Consider the following 20,024-nt stretch of genomic DNA (forward strand, 5'->3'; position numbering starts at 1 on the left):
CTTTTTCTTTTTGATTTCTTCACCTCTCCATATACATGTGCATTAATACATTAAAAGGCCTTCCTCTGACTTCCTCCGTTGTCCCTCTTTTAACAGATGTTTACTTTATATCCAACTGTGTATCTCTGGGATCTGTGTGTGTCACGTGCTCTCTCCGTGAACATGCCAGAATATGACAGGCTGGGTTTTCTTTCCCCTGTATGAACCATATTTTTACTTCTCATTCATCTTGGTGAGAGCTTTATTAAAATAGACCACATGTTCCTCTGTCCCTCCCTTATGTCTCTGACCTGCCAGTGTGTCTGGTCTTTGTTAATAACCATGTGTTTTTTGTTTCATTAATATTTGCCTCCTCTCTAGCATTTCCCCTTTTACCATATAATTATTCTCCTTTCCTCCTTTATTTGGTCTTCTGTCTTTTTCACTAACAGTGTTCACTATTCTCTCCTCCTTCATGTCACCATGTCACATATTTTGCTCCATCATCTTTGTGTGTGTGTTTGTGTGTGTTTATGAGAGAGAGAGAGAGAGAGAGAGAGAGAGAGAGAGGCATACTGTACACTGGCCTGATCTGAAAGGACAAACTTCACCACTTCACCAAGTGAAATGCAAGGGAAGATGCCTACAAACTTTTTTTTTTTTTTTTGCTGAACTAGGGTGGTTTGCTGATTGCTGGGGCCGGCACAGAACACCAACGTTTGTTAGCTACTTTGCATTTCTGCATTAAATGATAGAAACGAGGACACAGACCAGATTCTCATTTTAAAAATGCTGTGACGAACATTTATATTTAACCTTCAATGTGCGTTTTTGAACCTCTGCTTTATTTTATTTATTTATTTATTTTGTCTAAGCCTTGCACCTGATTCGCAGTTTTACCTTAGACTGTGCAGTGTGCACATTTCTCTTGCAATACATATTTTGACCTCTAGATGATGTTAGTAAGCTCGAGACGATGAGGGGTTTCAAGACGTCATTGGAGTGTGACTCAACTACGCCATTGTTGAGGGAGTGTTACATCAGTATCACTTCTGAAGTTCATGGGTGGTGATTCGGGGAGAGGTTTTCCAAATGAAGGTATGTGATGTTTTGTTGTTTTCAGACAGTGAAGGAATTACATATTTAAGGCAGATGTTAACAGTATATGTAAGTGCTAGATTTTATGACCTTGGCTAAAAGTGGAAAGAACAGGAAGTTGTATGGTGTTAGGTGACAGCTAAACTGAAAGGCGAGTGTTCTCTGTGCGGGCTAGCTTAGTATGCTATGCTAGCTACATGGCTAACTAACTAACTAGCCGGTAAAAAGAGATAGTGACTGATACTATCAGTGCTATCAGGTGATTTGACTGGTAGTTGGGCTCTAAATAGTCGTGTTCGGCACATACATGAACCGAAAGATCGATTCTGAAGTTGTGTATTAACGACCTAACTCTAGCTGTAATCACATAGACAAGCAGCCAGCATACTCAACGAAGTTAACGTATGCTAGTCCTCGTTACTTAATGGTGATGACCGGGCGTCCGGTTTACACAATGTTCTCTCTCTTGTTTCAAAGACTTGTCGTACTCCTCTGTCTGCCAATACTGAGTGGTTGTTTAGTTGACTTACGCAGTAACCTTGACATTACTCAACAACCGAATGCATGTGATTTAGCTTCATACTGTATGTGAGATTGGTGTGATCCAGGATAGTTTGGGGCGTTTGCCTTTGTAGAATTCTCATCTTAATTTGCAACTATTATTGCCTTTTACGTAAGCAGTCCGTGGTATTTTAAGGTGGAATTATTTATTTTGTTTTATTAAATAGAAAGAGTTCATTCTGACTGATCATTGGTGGGTTATTATTGGCACGTTATAGTTCTTTCTTTAACTTTCCACTGTAATTCAAAGTAATCGTGACTCTCACCTCCTAACCACACTTGTCTAACCATGAACTCCCTACAGTGTGACTATTCTTGTCACAGTTATCTGCGGTGAATGTGATATGACTGTGTGTGATGTTTGTTTCAGGTGAATCGTTGAACCCCACGTCTTTGACCATGCTAACCCGACTCTTCAGATTACATGGCCTGTTTGTGGCCTCTCATCCCTGGGAGGTTATTGTGGGCACGGTTGCTTTGACCATCTGTCTTATGTCCATGAATGCATATGCCAGTACTGACCAGAGCTGCAGCTGGAACAGCCAGTGCCCCAAAGCCCAAGAGGTATGGTGATATACTGCAAGAGCATGATTACAGGCTGAGGATTTAAATTTAGGGCACTGAAAATGAAGATGAAAGTTTGTCAAGCTTTTAATAATCATAAAGGCTTTAAGATGCCTTCAGTCAGCCGGTGAAAATGGTATGAGAGGATTATTAAGCATGTTTCATTCTGAAGCCCACTGGTAAACTAGTGAAGTGCAATGAAAATACATTTGCATGTTGACTGTTCTAGAATGAGCTGACATTGCTGGCATAGGGTGTCATATCCGTAGTTGTACGATTTGGTGTGAGGCGTTGATTCAGTGTTTGTTTTTTGTTTGCAGAAGATCCCGAGCAGTGACGTCATCATCTTAACCATCACAAGATGTATTGCCATAGTTTATATTTACATTCAGTTCAAAAATCTACGTCAGCTTGGCTCTAAATACATGCTGGGTAAGTAGTCTTTTATCTCACATGTACAGTAACTGACAAAATAAAGGAAACATTTAAGTAAATGAGGGAAACAAAGTGCATTGTAACCAAGTGCTTCCACACAGATGTGACTGATGTAATCATCCAGCTGATGCAATAGGCGTCATTCTTAATATCATGTATAAAAGTGCTGGCCAGGCCCAGTGCCTCCTTATTTTGGCCTCCATGGCCAGGGATCTCCATTTGAAAGGCGGCATTGTTTTTAGCATGTTTGGCAAAAGGTTCTTTTGTAAAGACAGCTAAACTTGTTTGTGTTTTAAAGGCACAATGGCTTAATTGATGTTGGTGTAGAAGTCAACTGCAAATGGTACTCTACAGCAGACAGTTTCAATGAGAACTTCATAGAGAAGTATACCAAGGCTGGAGTGCATAGACCTCTTATTACACTGAAAAATGCATGTTTATGAGTGAAGTGGTAGAAAGAAAACAAACGGTGGTCTTCTGAGCATTGACAAAAGACGCGTGAGTCATCCATCACCCTGATAGATGCCTCACACGTCATCTCTGGTGACTCATACAACATCACCCGTCATCTCTGGACACCCTACATTCTCTGAGGAAATGTTATGTTTGTGTTTCCTTTATCTTTACAGTAGTTTATCTCTATGGCTGCCCAGTGTTCAATATATATTTTTAGCTTGTTTGTTCCTTCCTCCTTTAATTCCCTCTTTTAATGATTTAGGTATCGCTGGCTTGTTCACGGTCTTCTCCAGTTTTGTGTTTAGCACGGTGGTTATTCACTTTCTGGGTAAAGAACTCAATGGCCTCAAGTAAGTGTTCCTCAATAAACACTGCACTGTATGTCAACATAAATCTGTAATATTTGGAAATATACAATACTTCTCTCTTCTCTACCATTGTAACGTATCTCGGTGCAGAAGAGAAATTTTCTTTTACTGAAGCAGAGTCTTGACAACTGGATTTGTTCAGTGTTCTCTGTGAGATAGATAATGAACTGCTTTATTGATGTTGTTTTTCAGTGAGGCATTGCCGTTTTTCCTCTTGCTAATCGATCTCTCCAAAGCCTGCACCCTGGCCAAGTTTGCTCTCAGCTCAAACTCACAGGTATGGCTTAACACATCCTCACAAACTCATCGTTTTGAACATGCATTGTTGACGTTATTCTGTCCCAGACTTGAACTCTCGGCTTTGGACCGTCTTAAAGCTGTATTGGTTTCGATTGGTTGTTTACCCTGTTCTGTCGTTTCTAATTGGTTGTTGCATGTGCAGGAGGAGGTGCGGGAGAACATTGCTCAGGGCATGGCTATACTTGGACCGACTTTCACCCTGGATGCTCTGGTGGAGTGCCTAGTGATTGGGGTTGGCACCATGTCAGGTATAGTCACTCTCTACACAAGCTGCATTAAACTGGCAAAGATTCAAATTGGATCAGTCATCTGGACCTATGTCATTTAGTCATATGTGTCTGTGAAAAACCACATTGTATTCATTTGATGGAGTTAAGGGTCACAATCTGACAATCTCCTTAAGCATGTACTGTTCAGGTCCACTCCATAATGGTACTTAAAATGGTACTTTATTGTTCTTTCTCCCATGGCCCCCTTTTGTTGCATCACTTGCTCTCACAGTTCTTTTGCCTCTCTCCCTGTGTGTGCAGGCGTGAGGCAGCTGGAGATTATGTGCTGTTTTGGCTGCATGTCTGTCCTGGCCAATTATTTTGTCTTCATGACTTTCTTCCCTGCATGTGTCTCTCTGGTTTTGGAGGTGAGTGCTAATTTATCTGTTTTATCCTATGCCAGGGACCTAATGAATTTATTGTCACACACATATGTGTACAGCATGAGCTTAATTAATGGACAGATCTTTGGAGCAGTGATGACTCAGGCCCTCCCTCTTGGTTTTGTGTGTGTGTGTGTGTGTGTGTGTGTAGTTGTCTAGAGAGAGTCGAGAGGGTCGACCTGTCTGGCAGCTGAGTCATTTTGCCCGTGTGCTCGAGGAAGAGGAGGGTAATAAACCCAACCCCGTGACACAGCGAGTCAAAATGATCATGGTAAGACTAGAGAAATGCCCGTCTCTCCTTTCCTTAACTTCTATCAACATTCTCTCAATACTGCAAATGTTTTTGTGTATAGGACTGTTGTGAACTCTTCCACCAGGCGGTGCACTAAATTGTCTCTCAGTTCCTTTATCAGTGGCTTTTTGAAGCATCAGTAATATTAGCCTAATGACTGTTACAATCACAGGAACATTAGCCCAACAATTACTGTTACAATTCCAGGAATACTGCAGTAATGTTACAGCCAAGAGCGCATTCATTTGTTGTTTGTTACTGTTTGTGGTTGTGATTCTTGTGTTTGTGATGTTCTTTGCCGTGTACAGTCTTTAGGTCTTGTTCTGGTCCATGCTCACAGTCACCTGGTGGCTGTGTCACCGTCTCAGAACCACACAGCAGTGGACCTGCGGCCCATGTCAGAAGGAATGGATCCGGAGAAACAGCTGTCCAGGTACCAGATGACTACATAAGAATGTCCTTCAGCCACACGCTGGTTGCATATGATTTTGAAATCCTCCAGTTGGCATTGAAGGGTTGGATGATTGTCGGCTGTTACAATTATTGCAGTTGTTGAAGTCTCTTTAATGATGTGCCAAGATCCCAGAACCCCTAAATGTTTCTGTGTCCTCCTCTGATGATTCAAACATTACAAGATTTCTTCAGCTTTTAAGAATGTTAATTATAGCTGCTGTCATATGCAGGGTTTATCTGTGGTGATCTTATCTTCTCTCTCTTTCTCTCTCAGTGTGGACCTGGAGCAGGTGATCACTCTGAGTTTGGCCCTGCTGCTGGCTGTGAAGTATGTCTTCTTTGAGCAGGCGGAGACTGAATCCCACCTGTCAATCAGAAGCCCTATGGTTGGTCCGCACAGAAAAGGGTCAGAGCAGTACTGCAGGAGGGCGTCAACCTCTCTCAAAACCCTGAGGAGGTCACACACCTTTGACAATCATACCTCGCTGAGAAGAGATGAAAGAGGTAGTCCTTTTTCATCCACATTCCTTCCTTTCTTCCCTCCCCCCCCCCCCCCCTTCCTTTCTTTCTTTCTTTCCGTCTCAGTGGCTGTCTATCACTCCCGTTATCTCTCTGTGGTTTTGCCAGCGGTTTTGTGTTTGTGTTACGCTGTGAGTGACTATAATCAGTGCTTGCATTTGTAGATGAGGTTGCTCAGCCCCTGGTGTCTCCTGTGGAGCAGAACACCCCACCCCATACTCAGGAGGACAGTGTGGAACAGATAGAGATATCCGAGAACATCCTCCCAAAACCTTCAGCCCAACCACGCCCTTTAGATGAGTGTCTGTCCATTTTGAGAGACCCAGAGGTAATTCATTTAGACAGAATCCCTGCCTCAGCAACTTGCATCTTATGCTCCATAAGAGTTCTGTAAGGCCAGTGTTAAAATGAAAGAGTTCAAAAAGATTCCCATTTTTCCCCAGATGTGCTTATGAAAGGCCATCTACATCCTTGCCACATAGTAGTCACACACATCACATCATGTATTAGTAAATTTCTAGTTGGTCAGTGTGTCTACGTGTATAGTTAGTACTTATTATCTAACAGTCTAGTCATGCACATATCTCCCCAGTTATTCACATTGTCTCTGTCTATCTGCCTTTGTCTTTCTCTGCAGAGGGGTGCATGTTTCCTTAGTGATGCTGAGGTGAAGTTGCTGGTGACTACCCGGAACATTCTTGGCTATAACCTGGAGAGGGAGATGGAGAATCCAGAGCGTGGCGTGGCCATCCGGAGAGAGATCCTCTCCTCCAAATTGCCCATCACCTCTGCCCTTGACTGCCTACCTTACAAAGACTATGACTACTCCAAGGTACTTATGCAGCATCGGTCTTCTCAGAGCAGTGCTTCATAGTGCAACGAGTAAGACTGCTGACGGAGTCTGGTCTCGGAGCAGTTTTAGGATTGCCTTTGGTCAGTGCTCAGCTGAGTGTTGGAAGAGATTTGTATCGAAGTGCCGCATGGTTGTTTGGAATTGTAAGAATGTGTGATTTTAGTCGACACTGTTTTGATCTGTTATGTCTTCAGAGTTCAGTGTTGTCCAAAAGTAGTTCAAATGGAGTACAGAAATGCTTTGCAATGGATACCTTTGAAAAGCTGCCAAATACAGGTTGTGAAACAATAAAACGGGTTTTATTTAGAATTAGTTGTTTTAACTAAAGAATAATTTTATTGTGTACACTTGATGTACTGTTGTCTTTAGTATTAGATTATTTATCCTCCTAAATAATTGTGTCTTCATCTGTTTTAGGTGATGGGCAGTAACTGTGAGAATGTGATTGGCTACATGCCAGTGCCAGTGGGAGTGGCTGGACCACTATTATTGGATGGGAGGGAGTTCTACGTTCCAATGGCAACAACAGAGGGTTGCTTAGTGGCCAGCACAAACCGTGGATGTAGAGCCATCACAGTGAGTACTGTATACGACCTGTTTGTCCTCACCCCTGCAGCAAGCTTAACCTTTTTGTGTTTGTCTTTTCTTTACCATATATTAGTTTACTGTTGGCTTCCTGTCTCTCTAATTCTTTATGACTCATGCCACCCTTTCTGCTTCTCTCTGTCTGTCTGTGTTGCAGCTGTCAGGTGGTGCGAACAGTCGCGTTCTTGCAGACAGTATGACGCGTGGTCCAGTGGTCCAGCTCCCGTCAGCGTGCCGGGCAGCAGAGGTCAAAGCCTGGCTGGAGACGGCCCAGGGTTTCAGCTGCATTAAGGAGGCCTTCAATAACACCAGCAGGTCAGAGGGCAATGTGCACAAGGACACAATTTCTTTTTTTCCCTTTGATTACTGGGCTAATTTCTTAGCACAACATGAAATTTCATGAAGCCCCATAGACATCGTGTTGGTGTTGTGGAGAATGCTGAGGTGTAAGTTGTTGAATCAAGCGTTGGAGTGGTGTTTGTTACGGCCTGGACAAGGATAGAGCCACGCATAAATAAAGGCGGGCGTCGTCCTGCTCTGCAGATACACACACCACAGCCGGGTTATATACTATGAACATTTGATGTACAAGTGTTATTTATAAGGAAACATACATAACTCTGGGAAAGTGGAAAGCCAAAACAACAAAGAAAACCAAGCAAAATAGTAAGGGGAGATAAAAAGTGTTCTAACTAACCTACAAAAAAATGAACAGTCAAATCAAACTGCCCTTACTCCCTAACTGAACACAAACAAGAGAAAATGTGATCAAATAAAAAAGGCCCTCCAATCCCCTACAGTTTCCCAGTGCATGAACTAAATGTGTTTGCAGGGCAAATGAACACAGAACAGCCTTTTAAAATCACAGACACACAGCCTATATGCAGTCTACACATCACAGGTCTATGCGGCAGAGGGAGGAGCCAGGGCTGTAGCTACCACTGAACTCTTTTATCGGGAATTTCCTCCCAGCGACCGGCCAATAACATTACTCCCCATAACCGGGCAACCTGGAGCATGGGAGAAAATAACAAGCAGACATATAAATACACGCAGAATTTGCACATGCACGCACACACAGAAGAATCGTCCCAGGACGTAAGGGTGTTTGTGTTGACTATAAAGTTGTTTAATAAAAAAATGTAAACTCAGTGCGGGCTTTGCTCTGACAGGTTTGCTCGATTAGAGCGACTGCAGGTTGGACTGGCAGGGAGGAATCTTTACATCCGCTTCCAGTCCGAGACAGGAGACGCCATGGGCATGAACATGCTCTCTAAGGTCAGACTCTCTCTCTCTCTCTCCCTGTCTCTCTCTCTCTCTGCTCTGACATATACCCAGTGCAGCTGTCAGAAGGCTAAAGGTGATGCCATATTCCTCTCCTCTGACTACCCTGCATTGCACTAGAGTCACTGACCTTTGCTTTAAATACCACACATGCCATCTCAGTCCAGCCAACGCCAGAGTTACACAACTCTGTGTGTACACCCACTGGTGTCTCCCCCTGTCTACTGTAACTGGAGCCATTTATCAGTGTGCGACCGCACATGGCTGTTTTTGTAAGTGTGTCTAGATGAGGCATGGCTGTAGTTACTGAGAATATGTTTGTGTGGTGACAACACTGTGTGTGGAAATCTGTGTATCAGGCTGTGTAATACTGGCTCTCTGTATGGTTTTCTAGAGCATGGGTTCCCAACTTTTTTGTCAGCCAAACCCCTGTACACCCCCCCCCACATACCCCTGGGACTTATGTGGCTTTTCCACTGCATGGTACCGGCTCTACTCGACTCTACTCGCCTTTTTCGGTTTTCCATTAGGCAAATCTAGTACGTAGTACCTGCTATCGGTTACTTTTTTTTGTACCTACTCCGTCGTGGTTCCAAGCAAGCTGAGTAGGTACCAAAACGTGATGTGAAAACATTGCAGACTACTGATTGGTCAGAGAGAATCGTCACCCGCCTTTTTTAAAAACCCCAAACTACTATAGCAACTGCAAATTTTCTACCCACTGATCGATTCTCGATTCACTAAACTCTTACAATGGTAGTCCACAAAACCAGACCGTTTGTGGGTTGAAGAGGTACAGACGTTCCTTAGATTGGTGGCTGACGAAAGAATCCAGGAAGAGCTGGATGGGGCAACACGAAGCAAGAAGACGTGCGCTGAGGTGTCTGAACACGTCAGGACAGTTTCTTGTGGCGTCACCAGCTACATCGAGGGGATGCTAACAGCAGTGGAAAACAAACGAGGTACCAAAAAACGAGTCGAGCCGAGCCGGTACCATGCAGTGGAAAAGCGGTATTAGAGAACTCACGATTGGGAATATCTAGAGGGAACAGAGAATGCTTTGTCTGTTATCCTAGAATTGTGTTTGTGATATTGTCTTGTATATTTCTCTTTTCCTGGCTGCGTGTGCATGTGCATTCGTCTGTGTGTCCATGCGTGTGTGTGTGCGAGAGAGAGAGAGTGTAATGTTGTGTGTGTTTTTCTGTGCAGGGCACAGAGCAGGCCCTGTCCAGGCTGCAGGAGGAGTTCTGTGACCTGCGTGTTCTGTCCGTCAGTGGGAATTACTGCACTGACAAAAAACCTGCTGCTCTCAACTGGATCCAAGGCAGAGGAAAGTCTACAGTGTGTGAGGCCACCATCCCAGCCAAAGTTGTCAGAGAGGTATGAGAGAGAGAGTGACTGAGCCCTAAGATGGGTGAGCCACAGTGATGGAGAAGAGGAGGGTTAGAAAGACATACAGTGTGGGAAATGGAGAGAGAGAGAGAGTGAGAGAGAGAGAGAGAGAAACAAAATGGGGTGACGGGAAAGAAAGGGAATGTTTAAAATAGGGATGGAAGGAGGAAAAGAAACAGAATAGTTATTAAACTTTTAAAAGAAATTAACATTAATTTATCTGATGAAGGCTCCGTGATCATTTGTTGTGTTACTGAGTTTCAACCATCCTCTCCTTCAAAAACATGCTTAAGTCAGTCTTGTGCTCAGTGTGTGTGTGTTTGTGTACACACAGGTGCTGAAGACCAGTACCTCTGCTCTGGTGGAGCTGAACATCAGTAAGAACCTGGTGGGGTCAGCCATGGCTGGCAGCATTGGTGGATTCAACGCACACGCAGCTAATATCGTGGCAGCCATCTACATTGCCTGTGGACAGGTACACACTGTCTACAGTATGGAGAGAGATCTCCTCTGTTAACACACTGTCTACAGTATGGAGAGAGATCTCCTCTATTAACACACTGTCTACAGTATAGAGAGAGATCTCCTCTGTTAACACACTGTCTACAGTATGGAGAGAGATCTCCTCTGTTAACACACTGTCTACAGTATGGAGAGAGATCTCCTCTGTTAACACACTGTCTACACTATAGAGAGAGATCTCCTCTGTTAACACACTGTCTGCAGTATGGAGAGAGATCTCCTCTGTTGATTCTGTTATTATTTGCCGCTTTATTGGCGTAAACACATGGTTATTATATCGTCAAAACATATGCAAACAAAACATGCTTTGGTGAGTGAATATGTTTATCACATGTAAAAATGCAAATATATGTATTCTAACACAAAGTGATCAATGGCTTGTAATGACTGAGTGCATGTGTGCCCTGTAATCCCTCCATCCTTTTGTGGCAGTTGACTACATGCTATACAGACAGTTTTGCATTCTCCTTTTTCACCAAATGAACAAGGCACTGTTTGGTTACCCTGAATATTTTCAAAATTAGGGTATAATTTTATTAATTTGGAATAGTCCCTCCCCAAATTTCAGTTGTATTTGTTGCGTCTGTTGAAGCGCTCTGTCTCTGTGTGCTGTGCAGGACCCAGCTCAGACAGTGGGCAGCTCTAACTGTATCACTCTGATGGAGGCAGTGGGCCCAGACGGTCAGGATCTGTATGTCAGCTGCACTATGCCTTCTATAGAACTGGGCACTATAGGAGGAGGAACCAACCTACCCCCACAACAAGCCTGTCTACAGGTAACACATATACACATGACACATGCATGTGTGTGAGAACATATGCCAATGAGCAGGGATTAACCCATAAAACGTTACAACTTTTATAACCTGTTTGATAAACCTGTTTTTCCTCTTGCTTCGATTCTTTTATATACCTATGTGTATCTCTATATACATGAATGAAAACCTGTAATTGTAATTGTCTGTGTTGTTAATTTAAACGAAAAGTGACTAGGTGTGAATGTGTGTCTCAGATGTTGGGTGTTCAAGGTGCCAGTGCCAGGTGTCCAGGGGAAAATGCCAGGTGTCTGGCACGTGTGGTGTGTGGCACTGTACTGGCAGGAGAACTTTCCCTCATGGCTGCTCTAGCCGCAGGCCACCTCGTCAAGAGTCACATGACACATAACAGGTAAACTACATTACCCACAACGCTTTGAGGTTTTACTCTATTTAAGTATGTGGACATCTATATGAAAATACAGAAATAATGGTTTAGTATAGTATGAAACTGTTTCTGGAGGAAGATATATTCTTCATCAGTGTTTCCATGGACAGTGGGATAGCAGATTAGAAGGCCAAAAGAAGAATCTGGGATTTGCGGTTATAAATGCGGATATGAGTTTGATCCTTATGAAAATGGCAGTCTCTGACTGAGGAATCTGTGACATGTTCATATAACACATGTTTCTCACCTTTGGCTAATACATTGTGGGTTTTAGGTTTTCTTTGTGGCTGATGTTTTCTGCAATGTTTAGAATTCTTTTTCAATTTTGTGTCAAAACAGATCAAAAGTGAATATCGTAGAAGCATCAGGATCACACTCAGAGCAAACTTCTTGAAACTGTGGAAGAGAGAAAGAAAGAAACCACACAGAGGACTTGCAACAGACGCAAAGAGGGGCACTAGGCTGCTGCTGCTGCTGCATTCTGGGAATTGTGGCACTGCTTTAGTTGCAAGTATTCAATCTCAGGACATGTGAACCATCAGCTCTGAATGTGGCAGGAACAGACTGACACATTGACCAAAAGGAAAACTGCTCAGTCAAGCAAGAGGAAACTAAAGCCATATTCCACTTCCCAGTCAGTAAACTATAACTCTCACCTATCCGTGAAGAATACTGCAAACCTCCTGATCTGTAGGTTTTGCAGGCTATGGTGTTGCTTTACTGTCTCCCTGCATGTGGAACGTGGCCGATGATTTGTATGGGGTCGAGTAAGAGGACTGCATTTTCTCTCCTGTGCCAACTGAGTATAGAGTGACCAAGAACTCCGCTCAGCTGATTTAAATGAGATGTGGATTGTTAAAACACTGTCACATCTGTCTTGGTTGAGGAGTTTTGGTATGATCTCTTGAGCCAGAGTGCATTTATGTCTATTAACAGTGAGGGATTCAAACTGTGCATTTCCATTTGCTCAGAGAGAGATTTAGTCATTGGGGTAAAAAAGAAACAGTGAGAATAGACTTAGATCATTGAGGTATTGGATTTTTTTTTCTACTTGCCAAACTTGAGTTTATCACTAATTAACAACCAAACATCTGTTTGAAGGCCAAACTTATCTAACAGTTTGAGACTAAGTGATCTTGAATGTACTTTTTTTTTGTTTGTTTGTTTTCAATGTTTCAACAAGAATTCCTGGTTTTGTCAGGTCAACACACTGTGTTTTTGTTCAAGTATTACATTTATAAACCCAAAACTAGAGAATCCTGAAAAGCGGCTGCTATAATGATGTGGTGAAAAAGTGTGAAGTGTAGTATGTGCTCTGCATATGTCTCCTGTTAACTGCACTGCTTTTTCAGAATGTGTGTGTGTGTGTGTGTGAGAGAGAGTGTGAGTGTTTTCAGTCAAACGAAGTGTCAGATGTCGCTGTGCCATGAAGCCATTTTAAAAGCAAACAGAGACGGATACTGCTTTCATGTTTTTGTTTTGGGGTTTTTTTTCCCCGTTTTTGAAAGGAAAAATCAAGGTTCTGTGTTGGAGGCACAATGTGCATCTGGCTGGTTTAACTGCTTAAGTGCATTAGTGTTCAGTAATATAAACGGGTTGTTTCTCATTTGACTTTCTGACTTTAGAAAGTAACCAGAAAGCTGCATCTGTTGGTCAACGACAAATAAGTTAATCCTTTCAACATGCTGTCGAATGTAATGTTTAATATCATATGAAATATTCAGCAAGTGTATTTTTGTTTTAAAAAATGCAGGAAACATTGTAATAAAACCAGATAATTAATGTGTTACTGTGATTTCATTTATCGAGTCTTTATGAATTCAAGATAAAGTGTCCACATCAAAGGCTGTTTCTGGATACCAACAACTGCTCTCACATCTGACCTATAGAGAAAGCCTGTCTATGAACCTGTGGTACGTTTATATTTACGAGGGAAATTTAGCTGTCCCATCTTGTACGTCACCATTTTTCATGCATCACACTCATGAGATTCGACTCTGCGTTACTATTGCCTTTGACAGGCCAATGCTGAAGTTTTACAGAGACAATGAGCAACACAATAACTGGACTGCTTTAGAAAATTCGAAGAACAAAACACATGACGCACAACTGCAGAAAGATGTCAACTGTTTTATTTTTCTCTCTCTGGACAGGGTTGTAGAAGTGCCACTTTTTCACAGTACATTTCAGTCCATCCCCACTGCCTTAGTGTGATCATCATCATTATTTTTATTTTTCTTTATTTACACAACATTTGTTTCTCCCAATGACATCACATTCAGTGCAAATGAATCAAATGACAAACTAGACTCACTTTTAGAGGGGACGTCCAATGCTTGAACATGGCCTCATACAAACAAGCGCGCTCCTGTCTTTAAAAAAAACAACAAACAAACAAAAAGCCACTTCTGATTGGCTAGTGTTTCCTAGGTACAACCCTCCAGTGAGCATTTGACCAAAGGTAGAAAAAAAACATGGGCTATACAAAAATTATTTTACACTGTTGGGGAAACTGTGCTGACAGAATTGGCATACATGGAACAGACTTCACAATCTTTCCCATGGCAAGTTTAATCAATACATTCTCAATGTGTTTGAACATCTCCAACATCTGAGGTTCCCTAACCCCCAAGCCCAGTGACAAGCCTCCTACGCCAAATGTAATTTTCCTCACAAGATCAGACTGTGAAGTAACAGAAATGTAGTCACATTCCCTGGTTTTGTTATGTATCAATGCCAGCACAATTCATGTCTCATAAAATCACTTTTTAACAGTCTTCTATCAAATTAGAAAAGGACAAAAGATCAGGGCTTTGGACTCTGATATCTTTCCAGGGTGTTTCAGGTCATATTAGCACTTAAAGCCTTTAATCTCAGCTGATTAAGCAACAGTCAGTTCACTAGATTTACAAGCACACCTGTCTTACAGAAAACACTTACAGGCACCTTTGTGCCTCTTACAGTCATATAACAACAGCCCAAAAAAAATGTATCCACATACAGTCCATCACCCGCTTTTGCACTCCATGTTTCTGGTGGACACAACGTACTGGCTGGCACCAAGCTCCTCCAGTGAACTGTCCTCTCATTGAGTGACACAGACTGTGTCTGCTTGATTGCAAAATCACAATGTTTGAATAAAGAGAGGTAAGAAATCAAAATGAAATGTAATTCGAGACCACCCCTCCCTAATTCCTCCCTTTCAGGACAATACTTATACCGAAGGAATCGTTCCTCCTTCACTGCGAAGAGCTTGGTTTGGGAGGAAGTACCCAGCATGAAATAGTTCCACCACCGTGTGTCCACTGATATATAAGACTGAGGCACTTTTCTAGTGATTTAAACATTTGACAATCACTACTTTTACCGCTTACTTTAGACACACATACAAACGCGCGTACACACACACATATACACACACACACACCTATATCTTTCCCCCTCTCTAAGGCATATGGAGTTGAATCAGTCACAAAAAAAAAAGCATTTGCTGACATTATTTTTGACATTATACAGACATAATTGAAGCAACATTGATGAAATTATGTACAAATAATCAAGACATAAATGTTTGCCTGCCCTATTTAAAAACCCCACTGTCAAAGTATTACTCCTTAATTGTGCTACGGTGTGTCAATCATCAACACACAAGTACAACTAAAAACAAAAACAAAAACAAAAAAAAAAAACGACAGAACTTTAGAGATATCTGAGGGCCACCATTCCTCTCCCCCACAGAGACACTTTTTCAAACCATCTCTCCATCAGTCATGACGTATGAGCTTCATAAGAGAGACGGAGAGTAAAAGGCAAGAACAAGTCATCGGCCAGCCCTCCGAATGATTTACAAACACATGAATCTATTGCCCAGTTAAAGGCCACCCAATCACTCTGTTGGATTAGAAAAAATTAGCAGCATGAGGTGAAGCTGTGAGCCAAGTGATTAAACGACGGAAGGGGGGGGGGGGGGGGGGGGGGGGGGACAGTGTAACTGGAAATGAAAACAGCAACTTCTTACTTGCTTGAATAGAAAAAAAATGAAGATACAAAAAAGGGATAGAAAAGAAGGGTGGAAAGAAAGGAGGAGTAAGATGGGTTGAGCTTGTCTTTACGTTTCCAAAAAAGAAAAAAAAAAATCACCATTATATAAACTTTTATATCACATACATACTTACATACATACATTTATATATATATATATTTATAATCAATATATATATACCTTGCCAGAAAAATTCAGATTGGACGCTCTCGCTTGGCAAACTCTCTCTCTTCTTTCCTCTGTCAGTGTGCAAGCTAGAATAGAGCCTGCAGATGGATTAAAAGCACTAGAACCAAACTGCAAGCCGGGGGGGGGGGGGGGGGGGGGGGGGACCACGCAGCAGAGCTGCAGGCTGATGGAGAAAAAAAAAAAAGGGTAGGGTTGCCATGGAAGCCAGAGCGCTGAACAGTCGGGACAGGGGTGGCGGCTTGGCGGTGAGTCCTCCACACTAGTAGAGGGCGCTGTAGCTGGGAGTGAAGACCTCAGAAGAAGCTGGAAGCTCAGCTGCACCTCAGGCTGAACCAGGACACACTGCAGAGAGACCAGAGTAACACCATCACGTCAGTCATGAAAAACACAATGAATATTTGTCTTAACACTTTCATTTAAGAGTACAACGAGTCTCTTTATAACTCTCTCTCTCTTCTGTGGTACAATCTCATCGAGCATAAACCTCTTGTTCTATGGACTTATATGTATAATTATATGTATCATACTGAACACTAATGTTTAACATAAATCACGCGTTAAGCCACATTTGAGACACTTCATACTCAGACGTGATATTTCACTTTTATTTTATCCAAACTTCTGGAGAACCTTTATATTTTTGAAGTTAATTCAGTAGCCTGAAGGACAGAGTTGTTGTTTAGCAGTGTGGTTATCTGACCTGTGCTGTCTCAGAAGAGGATGGGTTTGCCAGCGGTTTTCTCCTGAACGTAGGAGGTGAAGCGTTTCAGGAATTTGGGATATTCTCTCTTCGCCACAGCCCTGAGCACTGAGGCAGGTGCCCAACCTCCAGGATTCACTACAACACAAATGGGGAAAAGAGTGTTAACATCCAGCTAATGTTTAATCAACGTCCTCAAAACATACATTTTTCATGCCTCTCTTAAACTGTTCCATGTGAATGAACATCATAACGAAAGTTTTCTTAAAATTTCTTATGGCACTGCCTACCCCAAGAACAGACAATTTACTTTTCACCTTACTCAATTCTTCAATATTTGTTCCCTGAAACAACGATACTCAAAAGTATTTTGTAACCCTCATGTCACTAACCCCTTAGATATTTGGACTGAACCGTGTCTGAACATGTGTAGTCGGTGTCAGCTCACCATTGGCCACATATGTGATTTTACACAAGATGTTGTCCCTGCCAAGCTCCTTGTCGCCCTCTGGTGGGCTGACCAGAGTCTGGCAGATCATCGCAATGTTGATTTTGGCACGGACACACCGACTGGTTGGCTGGAGGAAAAGAAACGTGATCCAGAGAAAATAAAAATAACTAATAGCTCCTCAAGAATATATTCATCAAACATGGCAGATTGGGACTATTGTGATTTTAGTTAGTGGACCACTGAGACATCAACCCCCCCCCCCACCTCATTACAAATATCTACCACCCCCCTGACAAATATCTAACTACAATGAGCTAAAAAAACACACCAATTAGTTTCATGAAAATTCATTTTTTCAGAGAACTGTTCCAAAAAACCATGGGCATTCTTGAGGTGCTATGGAGACTTACAGCAGCGTTGTCATGGTCCACAGAGAAGTTGCACACCAGCCACGTGTCAGGGTCATTCTCGTTGTTGGCCACAATCTTACGAATGGCTGATAAATACAACACGTCCCTCTGGGAGGCAGGCCACACCCTCTGAAAGACAAAATGTCACTCAAACTCAAATTCACATTTCACCAATAAGAACAGAGTGAGTGAATGAAGAGCCACATGCAGGGCAGAAACAAAGAGTTCCGTAAAGATTTTTTAAAGTGTGTATAAGAACTTAACGCCCCTGAAAAATGATTTTCTCTCTCACCTTGTGGGTCTGATAGACAATTATGGCATTGTCTGACAACGTTTCCACCACATTGAAGTTTTCAATAGTAGCTGGATTAACAAAGAAAACAAAAGAGGCAAAGGCCACATTAGAGCAACCTATAAGACAGACAATAAGCAGAAAACCAGTGGCCAGCTGGGAACTCCCAGGCTTAACTTAGCAGTATCAGTATATACAAAACCAATAAATGGCCAAATGATCATGTATGACACTAGCCATATGTATGCAAGGGGATGGGGAATCCAATCTCATGACTGGGTTTATGAAGACTGTGTGTGTGTGTGTGTGTGTGTGTGTGTGTGTGTGTGTGTGTGTGTGTACACATGTGTGCGCTACTCACTCTCCCAGTCGTTCCGCACGTCTGTGTCCCAGAAGTAATGACACACCTCGTGTCCTGTTACGCCTTTCACAACATGTGTAGCCTTTAAAGGGTCCAGAACAATGCCATTCTCCTCCACTTCTCTCCGGTACACCTAAGAGATACACACACAGCGTTTGGAAATATGACACAGTGCAGCTGACATACACAATGTTCTCAACGTGCCCCAAATGTTTTTATAATGAAAAATAAGGTTTGATGTGTTATGCTGGAGAGCTGCTTAGCACCACGCAGTACTAATAAGGCTTACTTGGGAATTCCAGTGTTCTTCAGTGTTTGCTAGGGACCTTATATATTTAAGATTTATAATATTCACAATCCTTCACTATCCTCACCTTCATCTCCCCCTCTTCAACCACCAGCTGCCAGTTGGCGTCTCCACCCACATCCTGTAAGGAGTAGGTCATGTGATTCTGAACCATTTCCTCCACCTATCAGTGAGCAGGGAAACAGGCAAGGGAGGAGCTTGATGAAAGGGCTTGAATTCAGGTAAATTCACTTCTCAGAAGAGCCACAACAGGTGTTCTATATGGCTATGCATTAAATTATTTCTCAATGGGAACAGTGTCGGCACACAGAGCAAACAACATTTGTTCTTATGAAATTCAGTTGGATGGTTCTCTCTATTTAAAACCACAATACAAGCAATGCACACACATCTAAAAAACATCAGAGAGGAAGATGCAGAAGGAGACTGGGAAGAAAAAAGGGGCATTAAATATAAAGTGCGCAAAAACTGACAGACAAAAGAAAGAGAGAAACGTCCGAAAGAGCGATAGCGACTGACGGTTTGTGTTAACAGAGATTCGGAGACTTGTGTTAGCTGAGTTTGGAGCACACCGTGCAGTCAGCATGTCACTGCTGCAGTGTTCAGTTACCTCAGCACTGAATCTGTGCTCAGGAACACAGGGGCTGGGGACTACAGCACAGGACAGAGGAGAAGGGGAACAGGGAGAGGTGAGAGCCTCCGGAACAAAGAGAGAGGGTGAAAAAAATGAATACAGCTTTATTATCATCCGACAGAGAAAGGAAGAGATGAGGAGAGAGGGAGGGAGAGAGAGAAAGAGTGAGGAAAATACAGAATGACAGAGAGCCTGGGAAAGCAACACGTGCTAATGAACGCGGTGAGAATAGTGACGGTGATCAAAGCTGTCAGAGGACTGGATCAGGTAATGAGGATGAGGATCAGACGGTGAGGATGAAGCTGCAGCCGGCCAAATCACCTTATCGGCGAATCTGTGTGAGCCAGTGGTGGAGAAGGCGTCTCCTGAAGGCACCGGGCTGGATCTCTGGATGCGACCCTTCTCATTCTGAGACTGTACACAGAACACCAGCACATCTTTACAGCACTGACAACTGCAGTTTACAATGACAGCAAACTCCTGCTCAAATTCAACCCTCAACCAATTTACCCACTAACCGAGTCAGCTAACCCAATTATCCACTTACTAACTGTTCTTCCTCCCTCTCTTAGATGGCAGCATGCACATGAGTTTGTGTCTGTGTTGTCTTAATTACATTTTGAAAACGACTCTAAACTCCCTCTTGTGCATGCTGTAAAAGCTCTCTGTAAGTTTCATGTAATCATCCAAGGCCCTATGCTAGTTCTCATGTAAAACCCACATTCAAACAAACAAGCAGCTTCAATAGTAATGTGTCAACCTCCAGCGTAAATGTCCTTTCATCAGCTTGTCCTACCTCTGTTCATATATCACATGGTCATCAAATCCAACTTTGCATTTACAATCACGGAAGTCTCGTCTCCACCCAAAACTTAGACTGAGGTTTGAGAGGAAGTGCTGATTTTGGGGCACATCTTTGGTAAGATATAAAAAGACACAGAGATATGGGAAAACATTCAAAAACTCACCTGTTCTTCCTCAATTTTATCTTGTCTGTCCAGGGCAGCTTCCACAGCATCGAAAAACTCATCTTCGTTGATGAGACTGTTTGGGCCCTCCTGTGGAACAGAATGAGAATAGAAATGGAGGAGAAACGTCAGCTTATAGGACAAAATACAATAA

General features: G+C 42.6%; 2 protein-coding genes across 2 annotated transcripts in view; one reads left to right on the plus strand and one right to left on the minus strand.

The window, feature by feature from the left end:
- Window positions 1-995: 995 nt before the first annotated feature.
- On the plus strand, window positions 996-13,280 carry LOC115807349 (3-hydroxy-3-methylglutaryl-coenzyme A reductase). Its single transcript, XM_030768290.1, has 20 exons — window positions 996-1,077; window positions 2,009-2,202; window positions 2,523-2,634; window positions 3,356-3,443; window positions 3,654-3,738; window positions 3,904-4,009; window positions 4,292-4,398; window positions 4,565-4,684; window positions 5,014-5,138; window positions 5,433-5,662; window positions 5,842-6,005; window positions 6,315-6,509; window positions 6,948-7,106; window positions 7,273-7,430; window positions 8,288-8,393; window positions 9,609-9,779; window positions 10,126-10,266; window positions 10,931-11,089; window positions 11,326-11,480; window positions 11,856-13,280. The coding sequence occupies exons 1-20, from the start codon at window positions 1,041-1,043 to the stop codon at window positions 11,908-11,910; spliced, it is 2,667 nt and encodes an 888-aa protein (XP_030624150.1). The 5' UTR covers window positions 996-1,040; the 3' UTR covers window positions 11,911-13,280.
- Window positions 13,281-15,927: 2,647 nt separating this feature from the next.
- LOC115807838 (collagen type IV alpha-3-binding protein) overlaps window positions 15,928-20,024 on the minus strand; it is a 25,590-nt gene continuing 21,493 nt past the window's right edge. The window contains exons 9-17 of the mRNA XM_030769007.1: window positions 19,871-19,960; window positions 19,224-19,316; window positions 18,336-18,431; window positions 17,962-18,094; window positions 17,601-17,671; window positions 17,309-17,437; window positions 16,896-17,025; window positions 16,448-16,585; window positions 15,928-16,089 (exon numbers count right to left, since the gene is read on the minus strand). Coding sequence (XP_030624867.1) covers window positions 16,458-16,585; window positions 16,896-17,025; window positions 17,309-17,437; window positions 17,601-17,671; window positions 17,962-18,094; window positions 18,336-18,431; window positions 19,224-19,316; window positions 19,871-19,960 — 870 coding nt within the window. The 3' untranslated portion in view covers window positions 15,928-16,089; window positions 16,448-16,457. The remainder of the gene's footprint in view (window positions 16,090-16,447; window positions 16,586-16,895; window positions 17,026-17,308; window positions 17,438-17,600; window positions 17,672-17,961; window positions 18,095-18,335; window positions 18,432-19,223; window positions 19,317-19,870; window positions 19,961-20,024) is intronic.

Source organism: Chanos chanos, chromosome 3 (genome assembly GCF_902362185.1).
Source record: "Chanos chanos chromosome 3, fChaCha1.1, whole genome shotgun sequence".
Classification (NCBI taxonomy): Eukaryota; Metazoa; Chordata; class Actinopteri; order Gonorynchiformes; family Chanidae; genus Chanos; species Chanos chanos.